The sequence below is a fragment of the Poromitra crassiceps genome, assembly GCF_964638095.1.
Source record: "Poromitra crassiceps genome assembly, chromosome: 19".
In the NCBI taxonomy this organism is placed as follows: Eukaryota; Metazoa; Chordata; class Actinopteri; order Beryciformes; family Melamphaidae; genus Poromitra; species Poromitra crassiceps.
In genome coordinates this window covers 697,501-713,134 of record NC_139646.1, presented here as the reverse complement: position 1 = coordinate 713,134, position 15,634 = coordinate 697,501, and the positions used below count along the sequence as shown (strand labels likewise).

The following is a 15,634-nucleotide window of genomic DNA, read 5'->3' as shown; positions in this document are numbered from 1 at the left end:
GTAAGGACATTCTGGGTCTACCTACCAGTATGCTGTGTTTTACAAGTGTGTAAAATTAGATTTCATATATTTGTGTATGTGTGTGTGTGTGTGTGTGTGTGTGTGTGTGTGTGTGTGTGTGTGTGTGTGTGTGTGTGTAGGTGTGTGTGTGTGTGTGTGTGTGTGTGTGTGTGTGTGTGTGTGTGTGAGAGAGAGAGAGTGTGTGTGTATTGTCATGCCTGATAGTCTCCTCATTGTATTTCCATATATCTCAATCAGATTACTCTACTCTGTCTCATCCTCTGCAGCAGCTCCTGTTGCACCTCCGCCCCTTCCTTAAGCTCAGCCGCCCCTCCCCTTCGCCCCACCCCACCGAAACACAGTCCACCCCACCCAGTGCGTGGGAGAGCGAGGAGGCACTGGTGCTCTGGCCAGTGGCCACACAGAGAGGGTGCATACTGTCAATGTACTTTTGCTGATTCCGCTATGACAAGAGGGAAGATAGGAGTTTGTGAGTGACAGCATCTGTGTGTGTGTGTGCATGCTTGGCTGTGTGTGTCCCCAGACCACAGGTCATCGATGGAAATGTCAGGTCTAGGGTCGAGGGGGCATGGGGCTCCCCCAGTTCCCCTCCCCTCTCTATCCCGGGTGGAAAGCAGCATTGTCCAACAACAGGGCTATTCTGCATCCATCTGGCTGCAACGCAAGGACAAGCTGCAAGAGGTGAGTGTTCTGAGAGCACTCCAAACGCAGAATAGCACACAATAAGGACTGGGTGTCAGGGCCACAAGTTTGTGACAAAATGATTGACTTTACTGTAGTGTATGCCTATACCTTTAGGGAAGTGGAGAGGTGAAAGTTAAGTCTTGGCAACTGGCTGAGCATCTTTATCTCCAATTTTACAACCAACACGTAGGATCATTTCTTCATTGAACACGTTATTTAATCAGGGACACGTTTGTTTTGGTCTGAGCCAATATTCATGGTGGTCAGTGTGGCTCAAGAGTTCTAGCATTAAATATTGTATTGAGAGGCGTGTCCAAAAGAACCAATTCACCACCGCAATATGCAATATGGAATATGGCATAAGTCTCTGCTCCAGTCCAGTGGGTTCAGCCTAGGCATTAGCGTCATCCAGTGGAGACCATTCATTTTGCATGGCTGCGGTGCACCAGCTTCCCACTGGAGGATTGCAGCTGGGGAAGTAGTTTGCAATTGTGTTCCGTTTGCCTTCAATGAAAATTGATTACCACTTACTGCTGCCCCACACCAAACACACACACACACACACACACACACACGCACGCACGCACGCACGCACACACACGCGCACACACACACACACACACACACACACACACACACACACACACACACACACACACACACACACACTATCCCCTTAACCTTCCGAATATAACAGTTGAGGTCTGTTCTCTCTTTTAGCAGTCATTCTTGATGAATATGTCCTACAGTATATACAGTATATATATATATATATGGGCAGGTGCTGATGTGCCAAAGACCTTCCCTAAAATGTCCTATTGACAGAGTAATCATTTGAGCAGTGGACTGCATTATGCCTCAGAAGAGTCAGGCTACACACTCTCCTGTACGCACAAACTCAATCTGTCTAGACGGGCCTGAGCAGAGAAGGGGAAATTATTTTTAAGAAGGCCAAATACAAGAAAACTGACTTCTAATGCATTATTGCATTATTCTAATGCATTAATTATTGAGCAGGTTTTGAGTGTATCCACACAAACACTAACCCAGAGGTGCCAAAATACTTTCTTATGATACAATACATTCATCTGGATGGAGGGCCGTGGGTCAAAAATAAATGTTGATGTAATGTGAAATTACATTGCTTACACGAGTGGGTCCCACACAGTATGCTCCCGCTTACGCCCTGCCCCAGCCCCCGTTGGAGTTGGACCCCCCCCCCCCCAACACAATTAGGTAATTAGGGAAATTACCTTATTTGAAAAAATCCAGGCCACCTGCACAGGTGCTCTTTACACTTCCTGAAAGTTTCAGTCCGACCGCACGTAAAACGGCATGGCTGTGGCCGGGCAAAATTCTGCTCACACGCACACACGGACACTTCTCATTCTTATTAGTAGATTATTAGATCAAATGTATATTTTATAGACAATTTACATTCTAAATATAAGATACTTTTTTGAAATAATAAAAACATGATTAGAAGTAACCACTTTCATGAGTTTTGAAGCGTAAATGCGAGCCCTAGAAGTAAAAAGCTCATGCTAAGCTATTCCAGAACTACACACACTGTCGCATAGGCTTCCACGTCACGTCACCACAGCCAAATTCAAACTTGATCAAAATAAGCGTTGGATTACTGTGAGCTGACAGAGAGCAGTGTGTGGGACGGAGGGGGGAACATGCACCCAATTACTAAGCAATCACTTAGAGACACACACACAAATAAAATAAATACGTTTATTAAAGATAACTATAAACCAACTGGCAACTATTAACATGAATGATAAACAGTACTAGCATGAAACTAACAAACTAACATGAAAGCCACCACTACACAGGTCTCTACAGGTGAAGAGGGGATTGTCTCCACCAAACCATTGTGAACAAACTAACGTTAATTTGTTATTCTAGAATGTATACGACTACGGTAACTACAATTGGAAAATACTAACAAATCTAGTTTGAAAGAACGAGTGGGCAATAGCTGTGGCTAGCCGCCCTTTTAACGGCACGTAAAAGCTTCAAAACTCATAAAAGTGGTCCTCATGTGTGAAGATTATCCTGCTGAACACAGGTTCGCGTTTGAATAAGCTTGCGTTAACCACATACCTTATTTTAAGCATCGCGCCAAAAACCCATTCAAAAATCCCATAGGCAGAAACAGTGACGAACCCGGAAATGTTAATTTGGCTAGGGTGGCCGAGGTGGGGCACAGACTTAAGCAAGGGTGGCACTGAGTGCGGCATTTAGGAAGGATGTAGACAGAATTCTGAATGCTGCGCCATTAATCTCAGAATTGAAATCAATTTTTCACGTGTGGCCCTTTAAGGAGCGCAGTTTTGGAAAAAAGAAATTAACTGGCTTGATGGTTCTACCAACATGGCCATCAACGAGTCATAACTCAGGATTTTGGAGTGGCACCTGGGGTCGCCAATCAGATTTCAGGGGTGTGGCCACCCTAGACATACCCCTACCAATATTGTTTGATTAAATAGTTTCCATCATCTTATTTTTCTTGTCCATATTCCATCCCCCTGCTTAATCACGAAGAAATTATTCCTCCTTCATCAGTTCTGATCAAATTGATTTCAGCCCACTCTGACTTATAGTAATTTTAGCCTCTGTCGCCTACACTTAGTTTAAGCAGTTGGCTCTGGACCCTGTGCTCTGCTATGGACAGACACTCATTGTTGGGGCTTTGTGAACCAGGCAGCCTAACTGGATCGTTTTTCACTGTTGGCTCCCGATCCACTCCCCAGCTGGCACCAGGCCCGGCCCGGCCCAGCCCGGCCCGGCCGTCTCCCATGGCGAGGTGCCCAGTCATCATCCTTCACTCAGCACATATCACACGCCTGACCGTGACGCCATGGCAACGCAAAAAACACCTCATATCCTGCGTATGCCTGAGAAGCGGCTGCTGAGTTAGTGGTGTGAAGGTGAAACACCTGGTATCTACATTGAGAAGTCCTTCACAGGCTGTGTAGGGAGGAAGCATAATGCATGCATGGGTGGATAAATAGTTATGGTAATGTAGGAAGTAAGAGGAAAATCCACAGGAAACTCCATAGGATTCAGTTCCCATTCATTACAGTAATATAGAACTGTGAACCAGAATGGTTGAAACAATGTAGATCGCAAGGTTCCTCCACTAGAGTTATCATTGTTTTCCTCACACATGAACACACACACAACCATGCCAAGTTTAGCGCTATTGTATAGTGTTGGTCTGTCTGATCTCATTTGTGTTAAAGTACACATTGTAGTGGCCATTAGAGATCAAGATCAATCAGTTATAATCTGTCTCCTGTGTAGGATTAGGGTTGGAGTCGGTGTGGGATTAGGTTTAGAGTCTGTGTGGGATTAGGTTTAGTGTCTGTGTGGGATTAGGTTTAGAGTCTGTGTGGGATTAGGTTTAGAGTCTGTGTGGGATTAGGATACGAGTCTGTGTGGGATTAGGTTTAGAGTCTGTGTGGGATTAGGATTAGAGTCTGTGTGGGATTAGGTTTAGAGTCTGTGTGCGATTAGGATTAGAGTCTGTGTGGGATTAGGTTTAGAGTCTGTGTGGGATTAGGTTTAGAGTCTGTGTGCGATTAGGATTAGTGTCTGTGTGGGATTCGGTTTAGTCTTTAGAGTCTGTGTGGGATTAGGTTTAGAATCTGTGTGGGATTAGGTTTAGAGTCTGTGTGGGATTAGGATACAAATCTGTGTGGGATTAGGATTAGAGTCTGTGTGCGATTAGGTTTAGAGTCTGTGTGGGATTAGGTTTAGAGTCTGTGTGGGATTAGGTTTAGAGTCTGTGTGGGATTAGGATACAAATCTGTGTGGGATTAGGATTAGAGTCTGTGTGCGATTAGGTTTAGAGTCTGTGTGGGATTAGGTTTAGAGTCTGTGTGGGATTAGGTTTAGAGTCTGTGTGGGATTAGGTTTAGACTTTAGAGTCTGTGTGGGATTAGGTTTAGAGTCTGTGTGGGATTAGGTTTAGAGTCTGTGTGGGATTAGGTTTAGACTTTAGAGTCTGTGTGAGATTAGGTTTAGAGTCTGTGTGGGATTAGGTTTAGAGTCTGTGTGCGATTAGGATTAGAGTCTGTGTGGGATTAGAGTGAGGTTTAGAGTGTGCGTGTGTGTGTGTGTGTGTGTGTGTGTGTGTGTGTGTGTGTGTGCGCGTGCGTGCGTGTGTGTGTGTGTGTGTGTGTGTGCGTGTGTGTGTGTGCGTGTGTGTGTGTGTGTGCGTGTGTGTCTGGTCCCATGTGCGCAGCTTTGGCAACATCCACATCTCCCAGGAAGTGACTCAAACCTTCCTGTCCTCTCACTGTCTGTGTTTCTGTCTCTCTCTCTCTCTCTCTCTCTCTCTCTCTCTCTGTCTCTCTCTCACTCACTCTCTCTCTCTCTCTCTCTCTCTGTCTCTCTCTCACTCACTCTCTCTCTCTCTCTCTCTCTCTGTCTCTCTCTCACTCACTCTCTCTCTCTCTCTCTCTCTCTCTCTGTCTCTCTCTCACTCACTCTCTCTCTCTCTCTCTCTCTCTCTGTCTCTCTCTCACTCACTCTCTCTCTCTCTCTCTCTCTCTCTGTCTCTCTCTCTCACTCTCTCTCTCTCTCTCTCTCTCTCTCTCTGTCTCTCTCTCACTCACTCTCTCTCTCTCTCTCTCTCTGTCTCTCTCTCACTCACTCTCTCTCTCTCTCTCTCTCTCTCTCTCCCTTCCCTCCCTCTCCCTCTCCCTCTCTCTCTCTCTCTTTCTCTCTCTCTCTCTCTCCCTTCCCTCCCTCCCTCCCTCTCTCTCTCTCTCCCTCCCTCTCTCCCTCCCTCTCTCTCAGACAGGAAGATGTGCAGAGGGCACCTGGCCCTGACAGGCAGAGTGCACAGTAGGTTCCCCTGCTATGACTTTGTCCCACTGCTCCAATATCCTCCACTTTCTCTGGCACCTCACACTGATCCATATGCCTTCACAATAAAAACTCACATATAGTCTATAGTCCTGTAAGACCTGTCTTTTGGAACAATAACCACATCACTTGTATCATTATTTATAACTTTGTAACTTATCTATGATGATTTACAGCAGTGATATATAAAGATAGCCTCAGACTGTACAGTAAAAGGTAGAAACTAAAGCAATCATTATTTAAACTATGAGTGAAGTTTCTGCACCATAGCAGATGGCTGCGGCTCTGTAACTGTCCTTTGACTCTGGAGGTCGACGTAGGGCTCTAACTTTGCTGTACTCTGTAGTTACAACAAAGAACTTCTCCCCTCACCTTTTCTCACCAGAAGTCACGAGTCAGAAATTAAGAACAATACTGTACAATTCAGCAAGTCACTGTGCCAAATTAAAAAGATATTTTTACCTCCAGAAAAGGAACATTATTTCCTAGATGAAATGTATCCCCCCCTCGCTCGGTCAAGTTTCTCTAGATTCTAAGGAAACTTGACCGAGATAGGGAGGAAGATATTCTAGGACCTAGAATACCTTCCTGCCTATATCCACTTCCATCTGTTGATAGACAGACATCAGTTAAGGTTCAACCTAAAGTGAGGATGAAAGTGTTACATCTATAATTTCCCCCACTAAGGCCTTTACTTGTGTGCAGTAAGTCGTATGGAAGTGAAATAGGAGTGATTGCACTGGATCCTGCTGCTTTACTGAAAAGCACAGGAATTACAATGATTTCAACACAGCAGGGATTTACTGTAAAGCTCACAATACTGCTGAAGACAGACGTTATGTCATCAGCTCAAGCTATTAATTGGAGTTATAGTGCTATTTTCGCCTCCCATGTAGTCTCTCATGCAGAGCGTGTGTGTGTGTGTGTGTGTGTGTGTGTGTGTGTATGTGTGTGTGTGTGTGTGTGTGTGTGTGTGTGTGTGTGTGTGTGCGCGCGTGCGTGCGTGCGTGCCTCTGAGTGTGAGTGTGTGTGTGTGTGTGTGTGTGTGTGTGTGTGTGTGTGTGTGTGATGCGTGTGTCACACGAATGAGTTGAGAATATTTTGGGAAGATCTTTTTTTTTTGCGCAGCAGCTGTCACACAGTTTGGATCACCCAGTGGCATGTTTTAGCATCCCTCCCCAGCTGGCTGCAAGCCAAGAGAGGAAGAGGAGGATATAGAGGGGAGAGGAAGAGGAGGATATAGAGGGGAGAGGAAGAGGAGGATAGAGGGGAGAGGAAGAGGAGGATAGAGGGGAGAGGAAGAGGAGGATAGAGGGGAGAGGAAGAGGAGGTTTTTGTATTGGGCGGGGAGGGGTCGGTATCTCCACTCCCACCCCGTCTACTGTATCAGTGTGGAGAAGCAGAGAGAGAGAGAGCAGCACACACACACACACACACACACACACACACACACACACACACACACACACACACACACACACTCTCTCTCTCTCTCTCTCTCTCACACACACACACACTATCTCTCTCTCTCCCCCTCTCTCTCTTTCTCTCCCCCCTCTCTCTCCCTCCCTATCCCCCCCCTCTCTCTCCTTCTCTCTCTCTCTCTCTCTCACACATACACACACACACACACACACACACACACACACACTCTCTCTCTCTCCCCCCTCTCTCTCTCTTTGTCTCCCCCCTCTCTCTCCCTCCCTATCCCCCTCTCCTTCTCTCTCTCTCTCTCTCTCTCTCTCTGTCTCTCTCTCTCACACACACACACGCGCACACACACACACAGTCAGAGGCTGGAGGGACCATGTCAGGACACGGGACAGAGCAGGAGCTGCACGGCACACACACTCTCCGGGACAGTGAGGCAACAGCAATATGAAGACAGTGCTGGAGTGTAAGCAGCTCAGAGGGGGACAGGCTTGCTGGGTGGGGGGCGCTGGAAGACAGAAAGACACACAGACAAAAGGGATGTGACTGAGCTGCATTTTCTCACCTGCCAGAGAGGTTTAAAGAAGCACAACTATCATGCAAACTATCATGGCGGGGTCAACCACCACCCAGGCGCCCATAAAGGTGAGGTTAACAGTCCTCGACTATCTATTTTTCCTTTTCTTTTTTTCATCTGCATATTCTATCTGTTGTGCCATATGTGAAAGGATACCTCCAGCTGTTGGTGTTTTTGCATGTTTGCCACAGTTAGCGTTGTCACTAGCTTGCATATTCTTTGTTGCCTTAAATTATTTCTTTATAAGAGTTTTGGTTCCACTTTACAATAATAAGCATTAACTGACCCTCAATTAACTAAATGTGTCTAGCAATAATTTACTAATGATGTTCATGTTAACTAGGTATTGTGGTTGGGTTGAGGCATGAAGTCATTGAGATTAAGGTTGATAATTAAGGGGGTTAGTCAATGCTTATTAAGCATCAACTAACCGTTAATTACCCTTACTGTAAAGTGTTACCTGAGATTTTAATGGCTTCTTCAAATGAAAACACCCATGTGTAGGCTGTAATAAACAGGGCTAATCATTGTGCACACAGGTATAGGTTTAATAACTCATTGAAATGATACTATTGTAACCACAAATCTAAGATGTTTTAAGATGTCTAAGCTGCTCATCTGTCTGACTCTGTCAGGCTTGCTGCATGTTCCTCACTCTGCAAATGTAATGAAGAGCTCAGAACATGTTCCTCACTCTGCAAATGTAATGAAGAGCTCAGAACATGTTCCTCACTCTGCAAATGTAATGAAGAGCTCAGAACATGTTCTTGACTCTGTAAATGTAATGAAGAGCTCAGAACATGTTCTTGACTCTGTAAATGTAATGAAGAGATCAGAACATGTTCTTGACTCTGGTAAATGTAATGAAGAGATCAGAACATGTTCCTCACTCTGCAAATGTAATGAAGAGCTCAGAACATGTTCCTCACTCTGCAAATGTAATGAAGAGCTCAGAACATGTTCTTGACCCCCCCCCCCCCCATTCAATTTTTTTTTTTTTTTTTTTTTTTTTTTGTGTGCTAAAAACGTTTTTCCGTTTTTCTGTTTTAAAGTTTAAAACGGAATCTGGCTGTCATTAGGCATTGATTAACTGAATGCTATTGCTAACTGTTACTTTGAACCTCCATTTGCAATGATTCTGGCTGGATATTAACTATTGTAAATTTGACACAATGAATGCAATTTGTGCACAATGTGTAAATACATTTAATATTAATTGTTTAGGCCTAATTATTTGTAAAGTCACAACACATTAGAGATGTGTGTAGTTCTTCATAGATTTAGCCTCTTCATTTTGCTCTCAAATGCACCAGGTTGACGAATTTTACTTTAAAATGTACAAAATCTTCTTCCGGGGGAGAATCCCCCCGGGCCCCCCTTGGGTAGCTTGGCCCCCCCAAGCTAGGGGCAGGCCCCCTCTGTAATTTGGTTCTGGAGCCGGGCCTGGGTAAATGTAATGAAGAGATCAGAACATGTTCTTGACTCTGGTAAATGTAATGAAGAGCTCAGTGGTCCCAACGGACAACAGGAGAGTGCAAAGGTCATCTGGCTGGCTGGCATCCCCAGCTTCATGGCCTCAGACAGACAGCAGGGACGAGAGTGGGAGAAGAAGGGATTGACACTCCCCCATCCTCTCCATAGCATAGTGCTGACTAATGTTTTTATTTTGTTTCATAGTCAGATTTGGTAAAAGTTGCTGCTGGGAGACATCTTTCACTGAGTGGACTGAGTGCTAGTACTGCCGCTTATTCTAACCATCTGAGCAGGATACAACTTATTTGATTGATCGACCTAATGTAATGAAAGAGAATATGTAATGCGATGTTGATAGCTCAACCCAGGCCAAGCCAACACTGCCAGGGAGTGAGATGGTGGAGATCTGCATCATAAGCAAAACAGAAGTGCCGAACTGCACTTTGAAAACAAGGAAATCAGGGTCATCAGGAGAGGATAGCTGCTCCACTATAACCAATGACCACATTGACTTTTTCACTCCACCCTTAATTACAAGCATATACACACACGCACATACAGACACACATACATACATACATACATACATACATACATACATACATACATACTTACATACATACATACATACATACATACATACATACATACATACATACATACATACATACATACTTACATACATACATACATACATGCATGCATGCATGCATACATACATGCATGCATGCATGCATACATACATACATACATACATACATACATACAGTACATACATACAGTGCATACATACTTACACATACATACATACATACATACATAGCCTACATACATACATACTTACATACATACATACATACATACATACAGTACATACATACAGTGCATACATACTTACACATACATACATACATACATACATACATACATACATACATACATACATACATAGCCAACATACATACATACTTACATACATACATACATACTTACATACATACATACATACATACATACATACAGTACATACATACAGTACATACATACTTACACATACATACATACATACATACATACATACATACATACATACATACATAGCCTACATACATACATACTTACATACATACATACCTACATACAGGCCTACATAACCTACATACATACAGTACACACACAAAGCGCACGTGTGCACACACACTGCACACACGTGCACGAACCCATTCACACAAATATTGCATTTATTATTGCTTGTCAAAAATCATCCTTTCTTATCCTGACAGTTTACAAAAGCCCTTTCAGCTTGGATGCGTGTGAACAACAAGGCAGTGGATGTGCTGGGAAGAATATAGCAGAGCACTCAGGCAGAGAGCGTTTCAGTCAGAGAGCGTTTCAGTCAGATAGCGTTTCAGTCAGAGAGCGTTTCAGTCAGAGAGTGTTTCAGTCAGAGAGCGTTTCAGTCAGATAGCGTTTCAGTCAGAGAGCGTTTCAGTCAGAGAGTGTTTCAGTCAGAGAGTGTTTCAGTCAGAGAGCGTTTCAGTCAGAGAGCGTTTCAGTCAGAGAGTGTTTCAGTCAGAGAGTGTTTCAGTCAGAGAGAGAGTGTTTCAGTCAGAGAGCGTTTCAGTCAGAGAGCGTTTCAGTCAGAGAGTGTTTCAGTCAGAGAGTGTTTCAGTCAGAGAGTGTTTTAGTCAGAGAGTGTTTCAGTCAGAGAGTGTTTCAGTCAGAGAGTGTTTCAGTCAGAGAGTGTTTCAGTCAGAGAGTGTTTCAGTCAGAGTGTTTCAGTCAGAGAGTGTTTCAGTCAGAGAGTGTTTCAGTCAGAGAGTGTTTCAGTCAGAGAGAGAGTGTTTCAGTCAGAGAGTGTTTCAGTCAGAGAGTGTTTCAGTCAGAGAGTGTTTCAGTCAGAGAGTGTTTCAGTCAGAGAGTGTTTCAGTCAGAGAGTGTTTCAGTCAGAGAGTGTTTCAGTCAGAGAGAGAGTGTTTCAGTCAGAGAGTGTTTCAGTCAGAGAGTGTTTCAGTCAGAGAGTGTTTCAGTCAGAGAGAGAGTGTTTCAGTCAGAGAGTGTTTCAGTCAGAGAGTGTTTCAGTCAGAGAGTGTTTCAGTCAGAGAGTGTTTCAGTCAGAGAGTGTTTCAGTCAGAGAGTGTTTCAGTCAGAGAGTGTTTCAGTCAGAGAGAGAGTGTTTCAGTCAGAGAGTGTTTCAGTCAGAGAGTGTTTCAGTCAGAGAGTGTTTCAGTCAGAGAGTGTTTCAGTCAGAGAGTGTTTCAGTCAGAGAGTGTTTCAGTCAGAGAGAGAGTGTTTCAGTCAGAGAGTGTTTCAGTCAGAGAGTGTTTCAGTCAGAGAGTGTTTCAGTCAGAGAGAGAGTGTTTCAGTCAGAGAGTGTTTCAGTCAGAGAGTGTTTCAGTCAGAGAGTGTTTCAGTCAGAGAGTGTTTCAGTCAGAGAGTGTTTCAGTCAGAGAGTGTTTCAGTCAGAGAGTGTTTCAGTCAGAGAGTGTTTCAGTCAGAGAGCGTTTCAGTCAGAGTGTTTCAGTCAGAGAGTGTTTCAGTCAGAGAGTGTTTCAGTCAGAGAGCGTTTCAGTCAGAGAGTGTTTCAGTCAGAGAGTGTTTCAGTCAGAGTGTTTCAGTCAGAGAGTGTTTCAGTCAGAGAGTGTTTCAGTCAGAGAGTGTTTCAGTCAGAGAGTGTTTCAGTCAGAGAGTGTTTCAGTCAGAGAGTGTTTCAGTCAGAGTGTTTCAGTCAGAGAGTGTTTCAGTCAGAGAGTGTTTCAGTCAGAGAGTGTTTCAGTCAGAGAGAGTTTCAGTCAGAGAGCGTTTCAGTCAGAGAGCGTTTCAGTCAGAGAGCGTTTCAGTCAGAGAGCGTTTCAGTCAGAGAGCGTTTCAGTCAGAGAGTGTTTCAGTCAGAGTGTTTCAGTCAGAGAGTGTTTCAGTCAGAGAGTGTTTCAGTCAGAGAGTGTTTCAGTCAGAGAGTGTTTCAGTCAGAGAGTGTTTCAGTCAGAGAGTGTTTCAGTCAGAGAGCGTTTCAGTCAGAGAGCGTTTCAGTCAGAGAGCGTTTCAGTCAGAGAGTGTTTCAGTCAGAGATTGTTTCAGTCAGAGAGCGTTTCAGTCAGAGAGTGTTTCAGTCAGAGAGTGTTTCAGTCAGAGAGTGTTTCAGTCAGAGAGTGTTTCAGTCAGAGAGTGTTTCAGTCAGAGAGTGTTTCAGTCAGAGAGTGTTTCAGTCAGAGAGTGTTTCAGTCAGAGAGCGTTTCAGTCAGAGAGCGTTTCAGTCAGAGAGTGTTTCAGTCAGAGAGTGTTTCAGTCAGATAGCGTTTCAGTCAGAGAGAGAGCGTTTCAGTCAGAGAGTGTTTCAGTCAGAGAGTGTTTCAGTCAGAAAGCGTTTCAGTCAGAGAGAGAGCGTTTCAGTCAGAGAGTGTTTCAGTCAGAGAGTGTTTCAGTCAGAGAGCGTTTCAGTCAGATAGCGTTTCAGTCAGAGAGTGTTTCAGTCTTCAGTCAGAGAGCGTTTCAGTCAGAGAGTGTTTCAGTCAGAGAGTGTTTCAGTCAGAGAGTGTTTCAGTCAGAGAGTGTTTCAGTCAGAGAGTGTTTCAGTCAGAGAGTGTTTCAGTCAGAGAGCGTTTCAGTCAGAGAGAGAGCGTTTCAGTCAGAGAGTGTTTCAGTCAGAGAGTGTTTCAGTCAGAGAGAGAGCGTTTCAGTCAGAGAGTGTTTCAGTCAGAGAGTGTTTCAGTCAGAGAGCGTTTCAGTCAGATAGCGTTTCAGTCAGAGAGTGTTTCAGTCTTCAGTCAGAGAGCGTTTCAGTCAGAGAGTGTTTCAGTCAGAGAGTGTTTCAGTCAGAGAGTGTTTCAGTCAGAGAGTGTTTCAGTCAGAGAGTGTTTCAGGCAGAGAGTGTTTCAGTCAGAGAGTGTTTCAGTCAGAGAGTGTTTCAGTCAGAGAGTGTTTCAGTCAGAGAGTGTTTCAGTCAGAGAGTGTTTCAGTCAGAGAGTGTTTCAGTCAGAGAGCAGAGTGTTTCAGTCAGAGAGCGTTTCAGTCAGAGAGCAGAGTGTTTCAGTCAGAGAGCGTTTCAGTCAGAGAGCAGAGTGTTTCAGTCAGAGAGTGTTTCAGTCAGAGAGTGTTTCAGTCAGAGAGCGTTTCAGTCAGAGAGCGTTTCAGTCAGAGAGCGTTTCAGTCAGAGAGCGTTTCAGTCAGAGAGTGTTTCAGTCAGAGAGTGTTTCAGTCAGAGAGTGTTTCAGTCAGAGAGAGAGTGTTTCAGTCAGAGAGTGTTTCAGTCAGAGAGTGTTTCAGTCAGAGAGTGTTTCAGTCAGAGAGAGAGTGTTTCAGTCAGAGAGTGTTTCAGTCAGAGAGTGTTTCAGTCAGAGAGTGTTTCAGTCAGAGAGTGTTTCAGTCAGAGAGTGTTTCAGTCAGAGAGTGTTTCAGTCAGAGAGTGTTTCAGTCAGAGAGTGTTTCAGTCAGAGAGAGAGTGTTTCAGTCAGAGAGTGTTTCAGTCAGAGAGTGTTTCAGTCAGAGAGTGTTTCAGTCAGAGAGTGTTTCAGTCAGAGAGTGTTTCAGTCAGAGAGTGTTTCAGTCAGAGAGAGAGTGTTTCAGTCAGAGAGTGTTTCAGTCAGAGAGTGTTTCAGTCAGAGAGTGTTTCAGTCAGAGAGAGAGTGTTTCAGTCAGAGAGTGTTTCAGTCAGAGAGTGTTTCAGTCAGAGAGTGTTTCAGTCAGAGAGTGTTTCAGTCAGAGAGTGTTTCAGTCAGAGAGTGTTTCAGTCAGAGAGTGTTTCAGTCAGAGAGTGTTTCAGTCAGAGAGCGTTTCAGTCAGAGTGTTTCAGTCAGAGAGTGTTTCAGTCAGAGAGTGTTTCAGTCAGAGAGCGTTTCAGTCAGAGAGTGTTTCAGTCAGAGAGTGTTTCAGTCAGAGTGTTTCAGTCAGAGAGTGTTTCAGTCAGAGAGTGTTTCAGTCAGAGAGTGTTTCAGTCAGAGAGTGTTTCAGTCAGAGAGTGTTTCAGTCAGAGAGTGTTTCAGTCAGAGTGTTTCAGTCAGAGAGTGTTTCAGTCAGAGAGTGTTTCAGTCAGAGAGTGTTTCAGTCAGAGAGTGTTTCAGTCAGAGAGCGTTTCAGTCAGAGAGCGTTTCAGTCAGAGAGTGTTTCAGTCAGAGAGTGTTTCAGTCAGAGAGCGTTTCAGTCAGAGAGTGTTTCAGTCAGAGAGTGTTTCAGTCAGAGTGTTTCAGTCAGAGAGTGTTTCAGTCAGAGAGTGTTTCAGTCAGAGAGTGTTTCAGTCAGAGAGTGTTTCAGTCAGAGAGTGTTTCAGTCAGAGAGTGTTTCAGTCAGAGAGCGTTTCAGTCAGAGAGTGTTTCAGTCAGAGAGCGTTTCAGTCAGAGAGTGTTTCAGTCAGAGATTGTTTCAGTCAGAGAGCGTTTCAGTCAGAGAGTGTTTCAGTCAGAGAGTGTTTCAGTCAGAGAGTGTTTCAGTCAGAGAGTGTTTCAGTCAGAGAGTGTTTCAGTCAGAGAGTGTTTCAGTCAGAGAGTGTTTCAGTCAGAGAGCGTTTCAGTCAGAGAGCGTTTCAGTCAGAGAGTGTTTCAGTCAGAGAGTGTTTCAGTCAGATAGCGTTTCAGTCAGAGAGAGAGCGTTTCAGTCAGAGAGTGTTTCAGTCAGAGAGTGTTTCAGTCAGAGAGCGTTTCAGTCAGAGAGAGAGCGTTTCAGTCAGAGAGTGTTTCAGTCAGAGAGTGTTTCAGTCAGAGAGCGTTTCAGTCAGATAGCGTTTCAGTCAGAGAGTGTTTCAGTCTTCAGTCAGAGAGCGTTTCAGTCAGAGAGTGTTTCAGTCAGAGAGTGTTTCAGTCAGAGAGTGTTTCAGTCAGAGAGTGTTTCAGTCAGAGAGTGTTTCAGTCAGAGAGTGTTTCAGTCAGAGAGTGTTTCAGTCAGAGAGTGTTTCAGTCAGAGAGCGTTTCAGTCAGAGAGAGAGCGTTTCAGTCAGAGAGTGTTTCAGTCAGAGAGTGTTTCAGTCAGAGAGAGAGCGTTTCAGTCAGAGAGTGTTTCAGTCAGAGAGTGTTTCAGTCAGAGAGCGTTTCAGTCAGATAGCGTTTCAGTCAGAGAGTGTTTCAGTCTTCAGTCAGAGAGCGTTTCAGTCAGAGAGTGTTTCAGTCAGAGAGTGTTTCAGTCAGAGAGTGTTTCAGTCAGAGAGTGTTTCAGGCAGAGAGTGTTTCAGTCAGAGAGTGTTTCAGTCAGAGAGTGTTTCAGTCAGAGAGTGTTTCAGTCAGAGAGTGTTTCAGTCAGAGAGTGTTTCAGTCAGAGAGTGTTTCAGTCAGAGAGCAGAGTGTTTCAGTCAGAGAGCGTTTCAGTCAGAGAGCAGAGTGTTTCAGTCAGAGAGCGTTTCAGTCAGAGAGCAGAGTGTTTCAGTCAGAGAGTGTTTCAGTCAGAGAGTGTTTCAGTCAGAGAGCGTTTCAGTCAGAGAGCGTTTCAGTCAGAGAGCGTTTCAGTCAGAGAGCGTTTCAGTCAGAGAGTGTTTCAGTCAGAGAGTGTTTCAGTCAGAGAGCGTTTCAGTCAGAGAGCGTTTCAGTCAGAGAGCGTTTCAGTCAGAGAGTGTTTCAGTCAGAGAGTGTTTCAGTCAGAGAG

At 44.5% G+C, this 15,634-nt stretch overlaps 1 protein-coding gene across 1 annotated transcript in view; it reads left to right on the top strand.

Annotated features, from left to right (window-relative positions):
• Nucleotides 1-564: 564 nt before the first annotated feature.
• pld5 (phospholipase D family member 5) overlaps nucleotides 565-15,634 on the top strand; it is a gene marked incomplete at both ends in the record, with an annotated part of 32,016 nt that continues 16,946 nt past the window's right edge. Inside the window, one exon of the mRNA XM_083655242.1 lies at nucleotides 565-702. Within this exon, the coding sequence (XP_083511368.1) occupies nucleotides 565-702 (138 nt within the window). The remainder of the gene's footprint in view (nucleotides 703-15,634) is intronic.